Genomic DNA, 21,258 nt, shown 5'->3' with positions numbered 1-21,258 from the left:
CTGGATAGAGCTTAAAGACTAGTTAGCAAAAATGATAAAAGAATGTAAAGGTGTGCACACAGGATGATAAACGTTGCTGAAATTAGTGGAGAAACAGATGAGGACTATAGTGGGTTTTTTTGGCAAGTTATGTAACAAGAAGCAACAGCGCATGGCCAAAGAAAAAGTTCAAGGAAAGGTCGTCTATAATATCGAAGGATTCAGTGATTACAACGATCAGAGACCCCTTTAGATGACCCTCTAGGACCATAAAAGGACTTCCAGTAGGAGGCGGATACATGCAAATTAGTTCTAGGAAAAGTGATGTTTATGTATTAGCTAGAAGGTACATTGTAATTAATACGTATGATTATGACGGAATAAATACCCCGTTGTCAAGTTTCCCCACACACATCAGATTAAAGGAGATACCCAGTGCTGATAAAGAATACCTGCTTTCTAATGCTTCAAATTGTGTTAGAAAGTTTATTGTCTGGCCGATATCAGTATCATCCCGGGAGTAGACACCCTGTAGAGCTGGCGGCACCGGAAACTCTCTGCAGCAACGGTGCTACAGCACAAGTGCAAGCCTCTGTCGTGATATGGTGCCGAGCCACGAGGTAACGGTGGCCACCAGGACAATCAGGATATTGCAGGGAGTGTAGCAACTCCCTGCACTCCCGCCCCTTTCGGAGCCGGCACTGAAGGTCAGGAACGGAGAAGAATCCCGGCGGTCCACCCGCCCACGCACCTCGGCCGCCCAGCCAATCCCTGCGCTGGGGCGGACCCAGAGGTATTGCCAATACCCCGCTTACCCCGTCTGCGGCAACCGTCCGCTCGTCCTGTCGCATCTCAACGCTGAGGCGGCCAGTACCACGGCCCTAGTACCTCAGCGGGCCTGGCTAGCCGCCAAGACGGCTTCCACGGGTGCGGTTAGCCACGCCCCCGCTACAGAGCCCATTCCCCGCAACGGCCGCCGCCCACAGCCTCCGCACAGCGCAGGCGCGTCCATCCATTGCTACCACCCACTTCCAACTACTACGTCTCCAGCGCGGCCCGCTGCACATGCGCAGATGAGGCACGGAGGGTGAGGCAGCACCACCACGAGGCATGCCGGGAAGTGTGGTCTGGGGTGGGCAGGCCCAGCTGCCGCCGCTCTGCATCTCTCCGGGCATTACCTTTCCCCGGGGAGATCGTCGTCCTCCAGATGAACCCTTCTGAGGGCAGGAGGCTTTCCTCGATAACCCTGGGAAGCTCGGGGACATGGGCTTGCGGTCATAGCCATTGGTGCTGCACCTGGGTCAGGGCAATTCCAGACATGAGTACAGACTGGGAGAAAAAGTCATTGAGAGCAGCCTTGAGGAGGACTCGGGGTGTTGGTTGAGGAGAAGCTCAACATGAACTGGCAACGCCCACTCACAGCTCAGAAAGCAAATCGCGTCCTGGGCTGCATCAAAAGCAAGGTGGCCAGGAGGTCAAGGGAGGTGATTCTCCAGCTCTACTCTGCTCTGGTAAGACCCTGTCACCGAAAACTTCAGCTAGCTTTTTATCTTGGGCTTGCTATTCTGGGGTTACATTTGAAAGGTTCACACATTTTGAAGGAACAACTATTAGGATGCTTTTCTCTGCTACCTCTTTAGCAATTTTATCTGCTAATCAATTTCTTACATTAGTTGGCATATTTCCAAACTGATGAGCTACACAATGCGTGAGAGCCACTTTAGTTGGTAATTGAACACTTTCTGGTAATTGTCTAATAATGTCTCCATATTTGACAGGAGATCCTTGTGCTGGAAAGGAGCCCTCTTTCTTTTCCATGGGCATGTACTACTCCAAATGCATAGTTAGAATCAGTCCATATGTTGACCTTCTTACCTTCAGACAATTCTAGGGATCACCACAGAGTGATTAACTCAGCTTTTTGTGCAGAGGTGGTAACAGATTGACTTCAGTTACCTCGGTTTGGATCATTACTGCATACCCACATTTCCACTTTCCTTCACACACAAAACTTCTCCCATCTGTGAACAGTTCCCAGTCTGAATCTTCTACTGGAGTATCCCTTAAACCTTCTCTGCTGGAGTAAACCTGCTCAATAGTTAGAAGACAGTAATGTTGTAGGGCTTCTTGGCATTGTGGTACAGATTCAAGGAACATAGCTGGATTCAAGACAGTAGTAATTTTCAGTTCCACATCATCCTGTTCTAACAGGAAAACTTGATATTTAAGCATTCGACTTGAGGATAACCAGTGACCCCCTTTTGTTCTAAAACATATAACTATGTGTGGAACATAAACAATTATTTTCTGACCCATGGTCAATGTCTGGGCTTCTTCTATTAAAAGGATAGTTGCTGCTACAGCTGTAAGGCAGGTGGGCCATCCCTTACTTACATTGTCCAGTTGTTTGGAAAAATATCTCACAGCTCTTTTCCACGTCCCCAACCTCTGATGTAGCACACCTAATGCAAGGTATAAGCATTAATGCACAAACAGCTCAAAAGTGTGGAGAGGGCTGACAGCTGGTCTGTGAGCCAAAAGACTGAGTTAGCAGAAGAAGTGGATAAAATTTGTGTTTACCCCAGAAAGGAAGAAGACAAGGTCGTTTTCATGGGAACCAAGAGAACAGAGATAAAAAGGGATATTTGCAGTTAGAGAAACAGAACGAATATGTGCCTTAAAGATTTTTGTAAATGCTTGCCAAATATGTTCACACAAATTGCTTTGTACCAATGAACACAATGAGCAGTTTTATTGTGACCAATGATTTAATTACACGCTTTGTTAAGAAACGTGCTTTGTTAATAAATGTATAAAAAGAGAACATGCAGCAATAAAAGAGGCCTTTAATATGTTGCTCAGTGTATGTCATGTCCGTCTCTACAACAACACAAAAGGTTTTGTCAAGTCAGGTAATACCAACACAGGGACTCATATTAGAGGTCTCTTTAAGTCTCTGAAAGCTATATGGCATTCTGAGTCCACTGTAATACCTCCTTAGGGTTTCTCAGGGACTCATATAAAGGTCTTACTAACAGTCCATAATTAAGAATCCATAGCTGACACCAACCAGCCATTCCTAAAATTGTTCTTTACTCAGATAGTCTCAGGAAATGGTAAATCCTGGATATGTAACATGCTCTTTTGCAATTTAGCCCTTCTTGGATACCCTGTAAGCAGCTTGTCACAAAAAGTTTAGTAAACTTACAGTAATTTCAATGCATTCAGTGTGAGTTCCTGTAGCAATTAAAATATCATCTACATACTGCAGCAAGTGATTTCTTTGTTCTCCTTTTTCCCTATCTCCAATTCTTTTGCCAATTGGTTTCCAAGGAAAGTGGGGCTATTTTTGAATCCTCAAGGGAGAACAGTCCATGTTAATTGGGTTTTATGTCCCATTCAAAGGTAAACAAGGGTTGACTCTCAGTGTCAAGGGATATGCAGAAGAAAGCATCCTTAAGATCCAAAAGTGAACCATTTATCAGATTCCTTAATTGTAGTTAAAAGTGTATAAAGATTTGCTACCACAGGGTGTATGTCTTGCACTATTTTATTAATAGCACTGAGATCTTGCACTGGCCTGTATTCATTAGTATGTGGCTTCTTTACCGGTAGGATAGGAGTATTATATTCTGACTCACATTCCCCTAGTAATCCATGTTGCACAAATGTAGCAATTAATTCCTCTAACCCTTTTCTAGCTTCTAATTTCAAAGGATATATTTTCTGCCTTACTAGTCTGGTGTTAGGTTTAAACTGTATTCTTACTGGTTCTGCTGCTTTTGATTTCCCTAGAACTCCAGCAGCCCACACCAATGGAGTGACAGTATTTTCTACCTCCTCTGAGATTCCTTGTTGCTTTTGGTTGCTGTAGGAACATAAAAAACCTGGGCCTCCAGGGCTTTACTTACTGGAATACATACTTGTATTTGTCCATTTTCAAATATTTGTGCATTTAATCTACTTAAAATATGTCTCCCTAACAAAGGCATTGGGCATTCAGGCATATATAGAAATTGATGTGTTAACCACTGTCTACCTACCTCGAATTTTAAAGGCTGGAAAACCAGCAGATTTTTATTCTCCCCAGTGGCACCAATGGCATTTACAGTATCTTGGCTAAAAGCTCCTTTACATGTATTTAGAACAGAGTAAATTGCTCCTGTATCCACCAGAAAATCCACCAGTTCATTCCCCAGCATCAGGGTAACCAGGGATTCAGCTGGAGATTACTCCCCCAGTTCCCTTCATGCTTCATCTACTGTTAAAAGCCTTGCAGCCTGATCAAGGTTGTGCCGTTTTCTTCATAGGTAGTCACACTTCAAATTACCTTCTTTTTTACATCTTGCACACCGATTTCTACCTAGAGGCTGACTATGAGAGCCACCCCTCTCTGGGTTCCCTTGATCCCTTATTTCATATCCTCCCCCCTGGGCTTTCAGGCTCATTAAAGCTGCTATGAATTTCCTATCCCTGCTTTCCTTGACATTCTCTCAGTTATTATATACTTTGCAGGTGGTTTCCAATAATCTGTTTATGTTTCTAGAATCTTCCCCCTCCAGTCTCTGAAGTTTCTTTTTAATATCTGGAGCCAATTGTCCCATGAATAAAGCTGCTAACTGTAACGCATCTCCCTCCCTTTCTGGCTCCAAGTTAGTGTACTTTCTGGCCACATCCATTAATCACTGGTGAAAATCAGAAGAGGATTAATCTTTTCCTTGGACCACTTGATATGACTGACATATTTATAGCTTTTGGAATAGCGTGTTTCATCCCAAATATAACTAGTCTGATATTGAATCAATAATTCCCTTTGACTCAGGTTTTTAGGATCCCACCAGGGATCTGCAAGAGGGAAATGCCAATCCACCATTCCCTGCTGAATATTCTGAGCATGCATTCTCTCAACCTCTTCCCTTGCTTTTGCTATTACTATAATTCTTTCACCCGGAGTTAGCAGTGTACCTAAAACTACCTGTATGTCATTCCCATCCAGATCCTGAGTCTTGATGATGGTTTCAAAGATTTTAGCCACCTTCTCAGGATTTTCCCCAAATGTTCCTGCCAATTCTTTTCAAGATCTTAAATCTGTCATTGAGAAAGGTACCTTAACTGTAATCAGTCCTTCTGTCCCCATTGCCTGCTGGAGAGGGGCTTGGATCACTGCCTTTTCCTCATTCCTTCTCTTTCCTCCTTCATGTGTTCTCCCTGCCACCTGACTAAAACCTTCATTGTTTTCCAAACCCTAAATCCTTTCTTCCACTCCTCTGTCAGCTTGACCACTTGTGCTTCCTTCACCTGCAGCTGGAGGAACCTCCTCAGCTGCAGCCTCAGCTCCTCTCTACCTCCTTCCAGGGCCTACCAACAGTTCCATTTCTTTCCCTGCACAACCATGCTTCATACATCACTTCCCAGTATTACATGACAACTATGTTCAGGAGATTTCTGCCCATTGTCCTTCTCCAAAACTAACACCATAGAATCAGCCAGTTCCCTTGGTATCAAACCACACATCCTTCTCAAATCTTGACTGTTTCTCAATTCAAAGAACAGATCTACATAAGGCACTTTGTTCCACCTCTCTTTTCTCTGGCAATATTACATTAACTGTAAAACCATATTATAATCCACACTACCATTAACAGGCCACTTCTCTTGATCATCTAATGGATACTCTGGCCACCAACAATTACAGCATTCTATTAACTGTTTCCAAGTTAAAGGGCTGCCTTTAAACTTTTTTCAATGTTGTAAAATACAACTTTAAGGTGAACATCTTGGTATTCCCCCTTCCCGGGTTTGTGAAGACAAGCCTAATCCCATTATGATACCAAATCTCTAATTCCCTGACAACCACTTTAGTGTCAGAGCCACAATTAATGCAAATCCAGACCCTGCATTTACTAAAAAATAACTGAAGGTTAAACACACTCTCAATAATTAACACTAAAGCAGTAAGTCTCGCTGTGCCAACATTTGAGAGCACTCTGAACACACAAGCCTAGCTTAGGAGATGCTTTGACAATTTATGTTCTAACATTCACAATAAACAAACATTTAATACACATCAAATACCTTAAAACTTACACAATAAACAAACACTTGCATTTAACACTCTTACAGCGAATGAATTTTTCTTTTTTAAATATATATACACTACGGGCATCCCCAAGTCAGGCAGGCTCAATAATACTGTAACACACATTTACAAAATAATTTACATTTCAGGCATTAACGCTTATCATAGGATTTTAATAGGTGCAGAACACCTGGCAAACCTCTCTACAAGGTGGCTCATGTGCATGCAGCACTGTGTCCGACTAATGCAAAGGCAAGTAGGACTTGAACCCATGCGTGCACCTTCTGATTCTTGCTCATATAGTTTTCCAACTAGACAGTAGGACTCAAACCCACACCCTTTGACACTCACAGTTTTACAATTATATTTAATAGAAAATAGCCAATTATATCATCACTAGTGATTCCTTTTTATAACCCAAATATCGCACTCCTTTTTTACTGTTGTATCACCACTTTTATAACCCAATTGTATTATAGAGCTCAATTTCTGCGGCGATTTTCAACTGCAGCTTATGGTTAGGTATACCTTTTATGCCTTCAGTAATGCTACAATAAAAGCCATGGGGCCTTGCCCTGAACTCACAAGATCAGGAGATTAGAGGACCTCCCTGAAAAACCTTTGGTGCATGCTAAAGCCTCTCTCAATCCCATGAATCCGTGGCACGTCAGAAGCAGTTGTCCCGTCTGGGTCACCAAAAATTCTCACCAAAAACATTGGGATAAATTAAACTCTCTAACATTCTTTTTTAGTATTAGGGAGTAGGCATTACTTTATTCTGGCCAGGGTGCATAGGGATGGCTCCACCTACATGCACACGACTTTCAAAACTTTTCATTTATTTATACATTTTTAGCAAACAAAGAAATTAATGTTCAGTGGTTCTAAATTACATAATTCTCTTCATTAATTAGTATTCTGTCTTCTATTGGTTATTGATTTCTCACTTCTCGTGCTAATTTGTCCACATTTTTCGCTCTTTTTATTATCTTTTTCCCAGACAGGGAGTCTCCAGCAGATAATGAATTGTCTTTGTTAGTCTCTTCTTTATCTTCTGGTTACTTCAACATATCCTTGGAGGGCTATATATTCTGGATTCCAGGTGTTTAGACTTTAGCTCTCCCAGGCTTTGTTCACTGAAGCTTGTCAGGGTTAGTTTAGCAAAACCTAAAGTTTCAGTAATCTAATAACCACACTCTAGCACTCTGTGGGAAAAGCTTAGCTACGTGCTGGCTAAAGTGGAAAATTACACTGCTTAAGACTAATACACTGATAGTGATTAAAACAATTAATTTAAAAGTTAATTAAACAATTAATTAGAAAAATTAATTAGGACGGTTATATAATTTCAAACAACCTCACCTGGAAGCATAGAGGCATTTAAGTTGGGCCCCCAACGAAACTAGCTGATTTTCAGTTGGGAGTGGCTGGAAGAATGAGAAAACTGCACAAGGAAGATGATCCCTACTTTCATGTCTTAGGTAGATTAATGCAACAGAATTACTTCTCACTGAATGCAGATTTAGTTAATCTAAGCGTAAATTAATTTTTTCTTCATTTCCTTTACCTGCAGCCTCTGAAACAACTGTTCTTTCAGCAATAAAATTCTGCATTGTACAGAGATCAAGAAGGAATGACTCCAAGGACTGAACCTTAGCGGCATGCCCAAAAGCTCCCAGAAGGCTGGGGTGTGATTGCTATATTTCAGTAATAACAACAAATTGTACTACTGTCTGTCCTGGATTGCCAAGCAAATTGTATTCTATTTGCCATCTGTATGGCAGTTGTCTTCTTTTAAGTGGGCAGATTTCCTTATTTCTTCCACAACTAATCCTCCCTCGGGAGAGACATCTGCTAATAGGCTATTGAATGTCACTGCATGACTGATAAGAACTATAGCATCCCATTGTGAGATGCTCCACCCAGAGGGAGGAGCCAAGCATTCCTACCCAGATATAATCTTGAGATTCTGGAACACCAGAACAGCTTCTCCAATGGATTTCTCAGTGGAACAGCTGCCTCTTCCACTGGATCTTCAGAGGAAGTCTACACCCTTTCTACAGGATCCCTGCTCCAACAGAACCACATCTGACACTCCAGGAGGACTGCAGCCACCATTTCAATTGGACTGCTACCAACACCCTGACCAACAGGGTGTCAGGTTGTGTTCTGACTCTCAGTGTTGTTTTGGCTTACTGCATTGTTTATTTTATCTTTTTTATTTTCTCCCCTAATAAAGAACTGTTATTGCTGCTCCCATATTTTTTGCCTGAGAGCCTCTTAATTTAAAATTTATAGCAATTCTGAGGGAGGGGGCTTATATTTTCCATTTCAGGGGAGGCTCCTGCCTTCCTTAGCAGACACCTGTCTTTCTAAACTAAGATATTGTCATTAGATCAGCTTTGTGGGGAGAATTTAAATGTGTTCTATGAACACATCTGAATAAAGATAATTTTGTGCAGAATTCATTATTAGTTTAGACATCCTTAGGGGCTGATCATGTTCAATTCCTTGCTTTCAGAATCAGGCCTATGACAATAATCAGCAACATAAAACTTTCTCAACTTTTAAGATTTTTTTGCATATACTTGCAGTTTCTAAAACATGTATTTAAATTAGGTCCTTGGCATCCAGCTACCTTTGCAAACCAACACATGGAAGGTACCATGACATTTAGACATGCCCATAAAAATATATTCAAAATTAGTTGATTTGAATTATTTTTCAACTATTTTCAAGTACTGATTTTTTTGATCCTTCCTCAATAGTATTTAAACAAAACCAGACAGCTTTAGTGCTGAAGATCTTAGGACTAGATTTGCAGAAGTACTTTGAGCCCTAAAGATGCCTACTCTGCAATTTTCTAAAAGTCTTTGGTATAAATGAAGCTGCTACATCATTATGTGCCTAAGCCCTTTTGTAAATCTTGGTTTTAGTGAGTAACAAAAATATGGGAATTTTCTCAGTTAAATTCAATTTATTTGATATATATTATTTGTCCTGGTTTAGGGCAAATTTGGGAGAAAACCTCCAAAAGGCCCCCCCCCAGAAAGCAAACCCACACGGCCCCTCCCCCCAACTGGTTCGGGAAAAAATTTCCTTGGGGAGAAGTGGAAAATTGTCACCCTAGGACAATTATTCTCTCATGTAATTATTTCTTTAATTTCTGTCTACTTATTTTTCTTAAACAAGGCTTTGACCACTTCTTTGCATCCCAGCAGATGATCAGGCTCAGGCAGTTCCTTTGCTTTCACCTGATTGTTTTACTATTCACAACACAATAGGATTATTTAGCTATTTTTGGAAAATAATAGGAACAGAAGAGTTGCAACACCAATCTGCCCGAACTTCCAATTATCTTATTCAAGAAAGTTGCGTGATGCAGAATACTCAAGGTAGAATTTAACTGCAGCTGATAAAAGTACTGAAACCTCATTCCAGAAAGCACAAAATGGTATAATTTTACTCACATTATCTGGCTGGTTTGTTTTGCAGTCTTTTTAGTAGGCCTGGTGTTTACAGTGCTGGCTGGCACACTGCTAGAAGCCTAGTTCACCCTACAGTCTAATTTACTATACACTTCATTTTCCCATGTTAGTCTGTTGTACTTCCTTGTATAATAATATCCTAAATAACTCAATGAATTATGTACACTTTCTAAATTGACTGCATACATTTACAAATTGAAGGAGCCCTGGTACAGCTCTTGCTCTACTTTTTGTTGTGCTCACATCTGTTAGGGGTGAACATACTCTAAAATTTTGGCCTGTTTATGAGATGCCCAACATTTTAAAACAGTGGCTGAGGTTACCTGCCCAGAGACAGGAAGCACAGCAGAAGGGACAATCTTTTCAGATATCCTCACAATGTCAGAACACGTATTTCTGTCCAGCTGCACACTTGCCATCAATCTCCATTTCTACAGCCATTTGAAATACATGGGAGTGACTTTCTCAGGCAGTTTACTCCTTTCTCATTGCAAGGTGATTCCAGACCCTTAGAAAGTTCCCAGTTTTCAGATTTAGAGCATGAACTGTGAGAGTAGTGGTAGCAGAGGAACTTATTGTTTAGGGTGAGATGGGGGTTGATTGGTTTAGAAAACCCAATCCACCCCAGCAAAGATTACACCTACCTTTTACCAGGTGAAGTTCTCATTGGTAAAGGTACAATTTGTTGCAACAATGTGGGCAAAATATCCAACGATACAGAGATCAAAAACAATGGGAAAATAGCATAGCCTTTTAAGACATATCTTAGGTAGGATTTTAGGGAAAATAAATCTTAAATAACAATCCAAAACTGCTGAAATTGTTTTGGTTTTGAATCTTTTAAAGAGTACTCTGTTTTGGCAGAGAGGACAAAGCAGGAATTAATTTTTATTCCTTACTAAACACAGGGACATCTAAAACGTTTCACAATTGTAATGTAGGTCAGTAGCAGAATGCATCTTCTCAGGAGGAGGCAAAGCTGGTCTTTATTATTAGGAAGTCAGTAGTTTTATGGTCTCCTTCTGCCTGGGGCCTGTCTCCAGGTTTTCAAAAACTTTGTTACCACTTTATATATTTATAGCTCAGAAGCCTAAGGACAATTTTATGAAGCAACTTATTTTTAAATAAAATCCTGGTTTATTATAATTCAAATTCCTCAAGCATGTTAAAGAGATTTTAGTTGGAGGGTGGGGTTTTTATGAAAGACAGGTCTGCAACATTCTAAACCACTGCAACACAATATAAAGCAACAATTCTCTTCCATCATGCCTCTGCTGCTTTGCTTCAGGAAAGAAAGGCACAATATTTCCAGGAAAATTATTAATGGAAGTATGATATCAAGACTTTCTGCTTTTAGTAAGTTAATTTTACATATAGCGTAACTCCTTTAGCTCATCTCCAGATTTGACATGAAAAATCTAAACTCTTCATAATTTAAATGTGACACTTCTGTCACCACAATGCAATCCATAATTCTTAAGCAAGGTCAAGAACTGCCATAGCTTTTAAGGTGAAAGCCTGAAAGATTACACTAGCAGTTAATTAAATTAAGAGGCTAAGATACATTTACCTTTTCAAAGCTAGATTTATTCATAAGTTATTAAACATAAACTCCAATCACACCAAATAGATCATAGATGAAAAGCAGTTCCAGTGAGGAAAATAGAAGAACTTGATTTTTCAAACATTTTAAATTAATGTGCTAGCCGCCGTTTTTGTGGCAAAAGAAACTCTCTCCTGTAAGTGATAAGGGGTTTTATTCAGCTAAAACACACAAAGAAGAAAAGTCTCAGCATGAGAGGAGAAATACCACCAGTTCATATTGGACACAAGGGAATAAAATCCTTAGGACTGAATTCTTTTAATCCATTTTCTTGTCACAAACTTTTGTGTACCTCTTTGTGGCAATTCCAATTGCAACACCATTGCTTTCAAACTGCAAATAAAAGACAGCATGATAAATGGGATGTTAAAAAAGGACTTCACACCCAGAACAGTAACAGCTGGTGATGAAAATGACTTTTAGAAGCAGGGCCAGTGATCTATGAAATCTGCAGCAAAAACCAAAGTGTTGGTGTCCCTTTAGCTTTACAAATAGTTATTACTTCAGGAGGGGAACAAGGGCAGAGTCAAGATATATAAATCTCTGCATTTTGATAGAAGAGATAAATAATAAATGCACGATTTAGATGCACTAAACATTTTCCTCCATTACAAGAGGCAGAAGTGGCTAAAGAGTGTATTTTGCGTTTTTTTTAATTCTGCTTTATGTATCTGGTGTAATGTACCAATTATTAAACTTTTTTCTTCTCTTTTTTATTCTCTGAAAGAATGGCCAGTCATTAAAAAAAATTAACTAAGCTGTTTCAGAAAACAGGTGCAATTCCTATCTTTCCAAGACCTACCAGAAGCTGTCTTGAAGTAAATATTTCTAGTTGGCTCAGTACCAGCAATTCCCTTTCATAAGAAAATAGCCACAAAAATGTCTAAAAACATGCAATGATTTACTCTTTTGCTGTGCTCCCACTTAACTATGGCTGGGTACTTTATCTGTAGTTTCCCTGGTTAGCTAAATGCATTAATCTTACTTTATAAATTCCAGATTCATCTTCCTGATCTCTTTTCATGGCTGAAGGTGCCTGTGGATTTCCATTGCTGCCTCCTTGACCTTGTTTTGTGGCTATTGTTTCTTGCACAGCTTTCTTGGGCCACACATGCTTAATTAAAGGTGCGATAATGGGATAGATATAGGGTTCCAGGAATTTCTTGTAGAGCCAGAGGAGGACCGGAATGACAATGCAAGGAATGCACACCATAGCTTCCTCTTGTTCTGTGACAAAGCTGGTGAGGAAAAAAACCAAAATAACTTAGGATGACTGTTTGTATGCCATGAGCTAAAAAAAGTGTCTTTAAATAATGAAGAAAGATTTTAGTTGATATTCAAACATAAAAGATTCTTAAATTATAGACTAGCTGTTAATGTTTCAAAAATGCTGTGTGTTTCAATTTTATAAAGTTCTCAACAAGGAAAACATTCTTGATATTTTAACAAAAAAAGCTTGCTATTAATTCATCAGTTCTACAGCTGCAACTCTGAAAAACAAATTCAGAAAATAAAGGTTTTTGCTTAAACCACACAAAAACAGTTTAAGCAGCAAGCTGCAGATATTAGCCCAGTTCTTACTATATTATAACAGTGGGTCCAAAAGGTTTGCTTTTCATATTCCCTTTTTATTTAAGGTGAAATTAGACAGCAGGACTCCAATCTACCCAATGGCTGGCTATCACTGAAGGGCAAGTCAGTGGGAGGGGAAGAGAATCCCAGTCAAGATTTGAGAGAAGCAAAATATGGGTTACTTCCTCCTGTGCAAGAGGAATCACTTGATCCCACACCAATCCCATACAACTGGCCAAACGATTAGAAAATTAATCCTTCCCTCTCTCCCCAAACCAGGAGGAACTCTTCAAAAACAGGAGCCTGAAGTCTGTGATGAAAAAAAGGGGAAAACCAAAGCACAGGAGCAGAAAAGTTCAACTGGGAGAGAAAGCAGTTAAGTAGGATTAGAGCTGTCCCTCTCAGTGCTGATGAGCAATATATATTGTATTATATATATCACTGCTGAGCAATATATACACTCTGCTGCACAGCAGCAACTTTGCCCTTTACATTCCACCTTTCTAGGCTGCTATCTGAATTCTTACATTAAGAAGCAAAACAAAAGCTTTCCAAGATGGAGAATGAAGACAGATGTGCACACTTCATCTGGGATCAGTTTAACTTTTTTTGAGCTTTCCTAAAGATTTTTAGCCCTGTAGAAGAACAAAATATCAATTTTCAGATGATTACTTCAGAGCGTAGCTTTGGCTGCTTCAAATATAGTTTTACAGGATCTACTTTATGAAGTCAGAGAGAAATCTTCAGTCAAAAGAACACAAATGAGTTAATCCTTTAAAACCATTCAAAAAGATAATTCAGATACTTTCTCTGCCAGAACTTCCTAGATACAAAATTTACAGCAATATCTTGTGAATTCATCCACCAGCTAAAGAACGTGGCTGGAGGGAACACCCCAGGCTGGCCTTCTGAGCCAACTGTACGTGTCTCTGCAGCCAGTTTCTGTGAAGATTTCAGACCAAAAAATAAGTCGTACCTCTGCCAGATGTAAAAGCAAGCCATTGGAAGTATAACACCTGTCCTATTGGAGTGAAATACCGTTTACAAGTTTCTTCTGTGATTCGGTGATGCTCTGTTCCTTGGTCAGCAAGGAAAAAAAACAAAAATGCACCAACAAAAAAACCCCAAAAAACCAACCAAACAAAACAAACAAACAAACCAACCCCCTGCGGTGGCGTTTCCCTCTCCCGCTGAATTAAAGCCGGGAGCACAAATATTTTTCCGAATCGGTGAAGTTCCAGTCAAACACGAGTTGAAACCTAAGGGCTCCACACCTTAACATAGGCTGTCACATTTCGGGGTTCGTCAGCTCCCGGTTAACGGAGCCGCTCTGGGCCCATAGAAGGGCAGCCCCCAGCCGAGATAGAGAAGCGGCAGATCATGAAAGGACCCTGGGGGAGGTCGCCCCACACTCACCTCCGTCGGCACCTATCCAGCGCTTCTACCAACAGTCGCAGCTTCCTCTACCACACCGGAAGTAATCCCACGCTTCCGACTCGCTCGCGGCCAATAGGAGAAGGCGGCGTCGCGTCATGTGGCCGACGCCCCGCCCCCAGGAGCCGCATTAGCGCCCGGCGATGGCCGCCAGCCACCGCGTTCCGGCCGCAGCCACCATCAGGCGCCCCGAACGGGCCAGGACAGTGGGGCAAGGAAAGTGAATGCCTGCGTGTGTTCCAAATTATCTCGCTTTATATATGAATAATAGCGGTAAGTCAACAACATCCCCAGCGTTGCAACAACAAGCATCCCGGCTACTGTGCTCACTTGCCTGTGGCTGTCCCACAGCAGCACCCTGCTGAAGCCAAAGCAGAGAAACACACAGGATAAATCTCAACTTTCTCATTTTATTTATGTACATCTGGCAGAGCAGATTTAATCCCGGGCCATTAGCTTTTGCTTCTTCAGCTTCTTCTGGGATATCTGAAAAACAAACACAGAAATGAGAAAATGGCAAAATGAGAAAACACTTTCTCAAAACATGTTACAAATAAATTTAGTTATCTTTTGAAGGTACTGAGAACTGTTAGAAATTTGTTTACATGTTTACAAAATTATTCACTGATCATATTTGTATGCACATAAGTGTCCCTACAAGTACTACATTGCTTACAGGCTTGCAATTTAAATTTTATTGCAGCACATCCCAGTTTCACACACATGGACTGAGGAAGGGAAGAACAAACTCCCTGTACTATATAAACCCCTGAAAATCATTTTCTGCAGTTATCTATGTGGTGTTCACAATAAATATTGAGGTTGCTCAGAAAGAACTTATTAGGTTTTTTCATAGGTATTCCAAAAGTGTTCTAAGATAGTCATCACAGCAACCCTTCTGCCTGAAAAATGCCAAGTATGAACACTCAGCTCTCCTGCTGCTGACATTAAAGAGGACTTAAGGGTATGATGCTCTACCTTTTTCTTTTGAGCAACTTCCTCCTCTGGCTTGGGAACGATCTGCTCCTTCTCAGTGAGGATCATCTCGATGTGGCAGGGGGAGCTCATGTAGGGGTTGATCCTACCATGTGCTCTGTAGGTGCGTCGGCGCATTTTGGGAGCCTTGTTGACCTGGATGTGCTCAATGACCAGAGAATCCACATCAAGACCCTAGCAGGGAGAGGAATAAAACTTGTGACTTGTTTTTTGTCTTCAAATAAATAGTCTCCACAGCAAAATTCTGAATAATCACGCCCCCTCCCCAGACACATACCACTGCTGGCAAATAAAACACCTGAATTTTACAGTGTCACAGAACTGAGCAAGCTCCAAAGTCAGAAAAACAGAGACCTCCCATCACAATTTATTTAAAATTATGCCAATGGCTCAGAAAGAGACAATTATTTCACAGTTACTCCAAAGGACACCTTTGGAGTAACTGTGAACAGTCACCACTGCCATCAAAATTACTAAATTAAGCACTAAGTATATTACAAAGATACAAACTGACCAAGAATTCACGTTTTGCTTTGTTTTGTAGTTTTTAGGAGACCTAAACACCACTTAAACAGTTGATAACCACATGCAAACTATCTCCCAGTGAAAAATTATTACTCCCATTTTAACTTGAAAAACACACACAGCCTAATTCAAACAAAGAGTATATCAACACCTTGATACAATTCAGTTTCATTGACAAAGCAGGCATTACCTGGCTTTCCATGTCAGAGACACCCAGTTCAGGAGTGCTGACACACAGCACAACATGAACACTTTGCATTCACTAATACTGACACAGCCTACCTTGAGCTCAGCATTGCTCTCTGCATTTTTGAGCATGTGCAGCAAGAACTCTGCACTCTTCTTGGGCCAGCGTCCCTGCGTCCAGCCCCACTGCTTGGCCTGGAAGAAGACAACAATTAATCCATTTTTGTCCCAGTACAATACAATTTACCCTTCAGGCACCATTAACTTGCCATTACATCCCCTTCTATAAAGATTGCATACCAAAACAATTAAATTTGATCAATTACTTGACACTGCAAGTAGATGCAATGCTGTACTGGAATTAAAAGCAACTCTTTTCTCCCTCTTGAGCAACCTGGTCTAGTGGAAGGTGCTCCTGCCCATGGCAGGGGGGCTGGAATTAGATGATCTTTAAGGTCCCTTCCAACCCAAAACATCCTATGATTCTATATTTTAATACAAAGTTATAATCAACAGTGACACACTATTCTCCATACCATCTCAAATTCATCTTTTCCTCTTAACCAGACACAGCATCCTTCTCACATTTTTATCTTGAGCCTCACCTGGGCGCATCTACCGACTCCCCCGTTGTAGCGCTGGAAGGGAACACATTGCTTCTTCAATGTGATGTCCTTTAAGTACTTAGTGGCCTTGCGGATGTGCATGCCCTTGATGGCCTGGGCAGTTTCTCGAGTGTTCTAGCAATATAGAGTACAGTGAAGTTGTTAACACATCTGTACAAGTTACAATGTGAGCAAAACCACTCCTCTGTCCTGGATCCTATTATTTTTGCTACAAACTCAATTTAAAGGAAGCACTCACACATATAAAAAAGCTCCACGCCTAAATTAAGAATGAAGAATAATTAAGAACACTTTTTTTTTTTTTTGCTACCTACTTTTCTAACCCTTGGTGTGACTGCCATTACTGAATTTGCAGCTCTAACACATCTTGATTGTTTTTTACCTAATGCCTAGATCTTTCCAACCAACAAAAAAATTTGAGTAGTTATACTTTTCATAGCTCCTCCTTGGTCACTAATCCAAAGAAGCAGGAGTCTGAAGGATAAATTCCTACTAAAATGTCAGATATGGCACCTCAGAGGAAGTGATGAGAACACAAGATAGAAACAATCTAAATATCTCTGTAAGTGAATTATAAAGGGGAGAAAAGAAAGAAAAAATAAAGGTAAAGTATTAGTGCTTAAGACATTAAATGCAGGTCAGAGAGTAACTATAATCCTACCTGATCATAGTAAAAAAGCAAATCAAGACAACTGAAATATCTTTTCACATGAATTATGTACCACTACGGAGCAGAAAAGCATCTGCTCAGGCTTGGTTTCATGGTTAACTCAAACGTGTCCTGGATTTACTGCCACACCTAAACTTTTTCCAGAGGGACCTATGCCCTCATGCCAAACATCGCATGCCTCCCCTGCCATACTTCTTGAGCAGCAGCATAAGCAGGTGAACCCAATGTTCCTTCCAAACAACCAGAAAGGCAGAGTAAGACAAATGAAACAAATGTCACATCTCACTCTAGCCCCATTCCTCCTGGTAAATTCACTGTAACTGTTTTCCTAGTGTATTTTATTATTTGTATTGGAGGGAAAACGCTTTAGGACATGTTATCTTATTTTTGATCCTGTGGATGAAAACCATTACAAGCAGCTAAAGCAAACATAGGCCATAACCTACACTACCACCCTTAAGTAACCATGTAATGACACAGAATAAGAGACACTTCCTCCAAAAAATGCCCAACAAAATATAACAAAACCAAACCAAAACCAAATGAAATTGCATTTCTTACTATGCACACACTGCCTACCTTGAAATGCACTCGCAGGTTGGATCCCCGTGATTTGCATGCTGCAGGAGAAAAAAAAGATGAACTTCTAGATTTAAAATCTCAATTACTTTGGTCAAGTTCTACTCGAATATTCACGAAAACAACTCACATTTCGTGGGATTGTCTGGATCCAGAGAGTAGCGCACCATTTTTGGATCTCAGCTGCAAAAAAAAGCAATTAAACCCCCCCCCCAAATAATAAAGCTTCTAACACTGATAAGCAGAACCTGGATTGTTTACCTTACTGCCGATAACTAACTACAGGAACTGCTCAGGAATTACACTGTCGTGTCACAATTTAATCCAAAGGTGTCCTAAAAAAGTCATCACCACTGCCATAGCCTCTCCCTAGGGCCTGCTTCCACTTCACACCAGACAGCTACCCCCAAGCTCGCTATCTCCAACCCCTACCCGTCCTCCCCCGCGCCAGCCCTGCAAATAACAAGGGGCAAATATATTGAGGCAGACCGAGACTTCAAGCCCTCGCCCCCTCATCGCCTCTCCAGGGCACCCTGAGCAGGATGGAGGCGGATTGAGACGGCTCACTGACGGCCGTAAGTCCTCACCTCCAGACAGCGCCAGGGAAGAGGAAATGTAGGAGGCGTCGGGAGCATCTAGAGCCGCCTGCTCTCGCGAGAATCCTGGCGAAATTTCGGCCAGGGAGCGCCGCGGAGGTGCCGCGCTGCGCCGCGCAGAGCGAAGAGAGTCGGAGAGACCGTTGGTAAAGGCGCGGCGACGGGAGGGGTGAGGGACCGGTCAGGACGGCATACGCCCATGTGCGAGCCCGAGGTGTGGAAGTAAAACATGCGTGCGCATCAGCCAGCGTCCTCGTGTCTGTGCGCGGTTCACACGGTCTGTTCACTCTCAGCTCAAGGTCACTGTTGTTTGCAGACTAGAAATCAGACTCAGGAGCAAGCCCAAGGGCTGCAGCTAGATGGCAGCTTAGGATGAAAATAGAGAAGAACATCGTTTAACAGATTTGCAGGAGACGAAACCGAAGAGATTCATGTTTATAAATCAAAACTGATATTTATTGCACCATTATAAAAAATTTAAATTACTTGTTAAAGTAAAAAGTTTTGGGTTTTTTTTTTTTCCCATTTTAGGCAGCGTTTGCAATTAGAACTGCCTGGGAAATCTGACAAAGCAGTGGTTCAATAAAACCACAACGTTTCCTGAAAGTGGAACCCAGCTCCAGCAAAAGGCTCATAAAGAAAAAATTGACAGAGTGGGAAGAAAAAGGGAAATTACTTCCCAAGCAGCCAGTAGTCCAGGCACCTCCCTGGCACGAGAGTCTGGGTTTAACTCTGTGTTTAGAAATATGCCTTACTGTCTGTATAAATGCTTTGAGCAGGAGGCTATTTTTGAATCTCTTGTTTAGGGCCAAAATCTCCCATAGCTCTGAAGCTAGAATTTCACCCAAATGGAAAAAAGAAAATATATGAACTATGGCAAATATTTACATGGCTGGAAACTGTAGAGCTCTAATTGTGGCTGCAGCTCTCTTATTTATCTGCCTTAAAATGTGCCTTTGCTTTCAAGGGAAAGCTTTCTACAAATTATATGTACTGCCAGTGGAGGAAACGGGCCTTTTCATGGGAAGCACCTTCACAAGCAGCTTCTTGTTAGCAGCAGATCACAGAAACAACAAAACATTCAGAGAAAGCTGGAATAGAGGTGTGAAACATAAGTAGTTGACAGATGGTGGGAATTATTACCTGGTCATTGTGTTCATCAAATAAGTCCAAAGCAAATGGCACATTTTTTGTTACTTAATTCTGCTTCCCCAACACATGGAACTGTTTGCACTCGGCTGCTGAGGGCTTGCAGTGGTGGAAGCATAAAGGTGGGAGCTTCTGCTGATGGTATCAGGAAATAAGATGCATGTTTTCAGCTTTGTTGGGAGGTTAACAACTGCTCTCAGAGGCAGCCTAGCACATATCTGGTGCTGAGATGAGGATTGAGGTAGCTGAGCATTCGCCCTTCTTGAGATTTACCCAGATTATTCCCCTAGTGCACCAGTTGCCTTGGATATTTAGCTTGTATGAGCCGACTAGAAAAGAACTTTTGTATCCTAAGCAGAAAATATAGGCATGTAAGTCCAAAATCATGTTCCTGAAAACTGTGTAGGAGGCAGCCACCTCCTAATTCCACTGGAATTTCAATTCCACAGGCTGTGCTGTGCATGCCCAGGAAGACCTCAGTCTTTTAGCAGGCATTGAATGCAAAGATCCAACGCTGTTCAGACCTGAACTGTTCCTCTACTTTGTGTTCTTGAAGCTTCTGCCTGTAGCACCCTTCTGTGAAGGGCTCATCACAAGGGTGGTGCCGTCTTGAGTTTTGCCTTTTTTTTTCTTTCTATATTCTCTGTATTCTTTACACATATATTTCTCTCTCTGTAGCCTATTATTGTAACTTAGTTTCAGTATTTTCCTAGGCAGAAAGACAAAACTAATTCCAGGATCCCTATGCTATTTGATTTCTCATTAGAAACCAAGGCTGAGAGCAGCTCTTCAGACATATTTTTTAATAAACAGAGTTTAGTCCTCATCTGAGGGGGGAGGATTTAGAAGGTGCTAGAGCTGGGGGGCATGACTTCACCGAGTGTGCTTCTAATTGGGGATTCTTTTCAGATGCTAATTTGCAAAATCTATAAAAATTGTACATGTATCATGCAGGGTATGCATCTTCAGCATTTTCCACCTGACGAATTGTGCACCTAAGGATCCTTATATAAAGCTAACCCCTTTTTATCACCCTGTGTCTGGCTCATATTTCTAGAACCAGAGAAAAAGGCATCAAGGGCAGTAAAGGTTTCTACCATCTCCTCATGGTAAAAAGGGACAGTGCTGATCTTAACCCAACAGCATGGTGGCCACAGCACACTACCAAGACACAGGAGACCCATTTTCAATTTTCTTCCCTTGAGAGGTTTCAAAGCTTCTCCTTAACCACAAGGCTGGAAACTATTCTATGGCAAAGATGTTCCCACCCTGCCTGCTGCAGGTTTTCTACAAAGCAGCCCGCAATGTGTCTGCTTCAAATCTCTTCTCTGGATGTGCTCCTGGGGCTAGAAGGGGGCTGCATCCCTTAACCTGCCCTGGAAGAGCCCAGCAGGCAGCAGGGAATATACAGATACAGGATTGTTGTCTCATATTAAGTCTTTTTGTGGCTTTAGTTGTAAATAAACAAGTGGCCTTATCAGTCCTATTGGAATTGCCGAGCCCAATGTCATCCTAAGTGACAATCAACCACCATCCCTCCTGTCCAGAGTGAGAAGTGAGCTCCTAGACTGACCAGGGTTATGTTTTCATGGCAGGTCTGGAACCAAAAAGAAAACTCAGTTCCAGCCTGTTTTGGTTTGAAAGACAGCTGTCTGCTAAGGTAGGCCGGAACCTCCCTTGGAATAGAAAATATAACCCCCTTGCCTCCAAATTATTATAGCTTTTAAATTACGGGCTTTCAGTCAAATATATGGGAAAAGGAATAACAGTTCTTGA

General features: G+C 41.4%; 1 protein-coding gene, 1 long non-coding RNA gene and 2 other non-coding genes across 4 annotated transcripts; 1 reads left to right on the top strand and 3 right to left on the bottom strand.

The window, feature by feature from the left end:
* Positions 1–364: 364 nt before the first annotated feature.
* On the top strand, positions 365–8,319 carry LOC139598929 (uncharacterized). Its single transcript, XR_011682081.1, has 2 exons — positions 365–1,490; positions 7,632–8,319. It is a non-coding gene; the product is annotated as an uncharacterized lncRNA (long non-coding RNA).
* Positions 8,320–14,545: 6,226 nt separating this feature from the next.
* On the bottom strand, positions 14,546–18,075 carry LOC139598931 (large ribosomal subunit protein uL22-like). The gene is made up of 6 exons (XM_071445865.1): positions 17,868–18,075; positions 17,738–17,778; positions 16,468–16,602; positions 15,959–16,057; positions 15,134–15,325; positions 14,546–14,641 (listed from the first exon to the last, which is right to left on the bottom strand). Exons 1-6 carry the CDS (start codon positions 17,905–17,907, stop codon positions 14,594–14,596), a joined length of 555 nt encoding a protein of 184 aa, XP_071301966.1. The 5' UTR covers positions 17,908–18,075; the 3' UTR covers positions 14,546–14,593.
* Positions 14,977–15,048, bottom strand: LOC139599020 (small nucleolar RNA SNORD58). The gene has a single exon (XR_011682143.1). It is a non-coding gene; the product is annotated as a small nucleolar RNA SNORD58 (small nucleolar RNA).
* Positions 18,025–18,093, bottom strand: LOC139599021 (small nucleolar RNA SNORD58). The gene has a single exon (XR_011682144.1). It is a non-coding gene; the product is annotated as a small nucleolar RNA SNORD58 (small nucleolar RNA).
* Positions 18,094–21,258: the final 3,165 nt, after the last annotated feature.

This window comes from Agelaius tricolor, unplaced genomic scaffold (genome assembly GCF_023055355.1).
Source record: "Agelaius tricolor isolate 1412-34295 unplaced genomic scaffold, bAgeTri1.0.p SCAF_21, whole genome shotgun sequence".
NCBI lineage: Eukaryota > Metazoa > Chordata > Aves > Passeriformes > Icteridae > Agelaius > Agelaius tricolor.
This window is presented reverse-complemented; position numbering and strand designations above follow the sequence as displayed.

Coding starts and splice junctions, on each gene's coding strand:
- LOC139598931 (XM_071445865.1), bottom strand. CDS start 17,907: ATGGTGCGCTACTCTCTGGATCCAGACAATCCCACGAAAT. Junction 16,058..16,467: donor GAGTCGGTAGATGCGCCCAG/GTGAGGCTCAAG, acceptor GTCTTCTTCCAG/GCCAAGCAGTGGGGCTGGAC. Junction 14,642..15,133: donor AAGTTGCTCAAAAGAAAAAG/GTAGAGCATCAT, acceptor TTTGTTTTTCAG/ATATCCCAGAAGAAGCTGAA.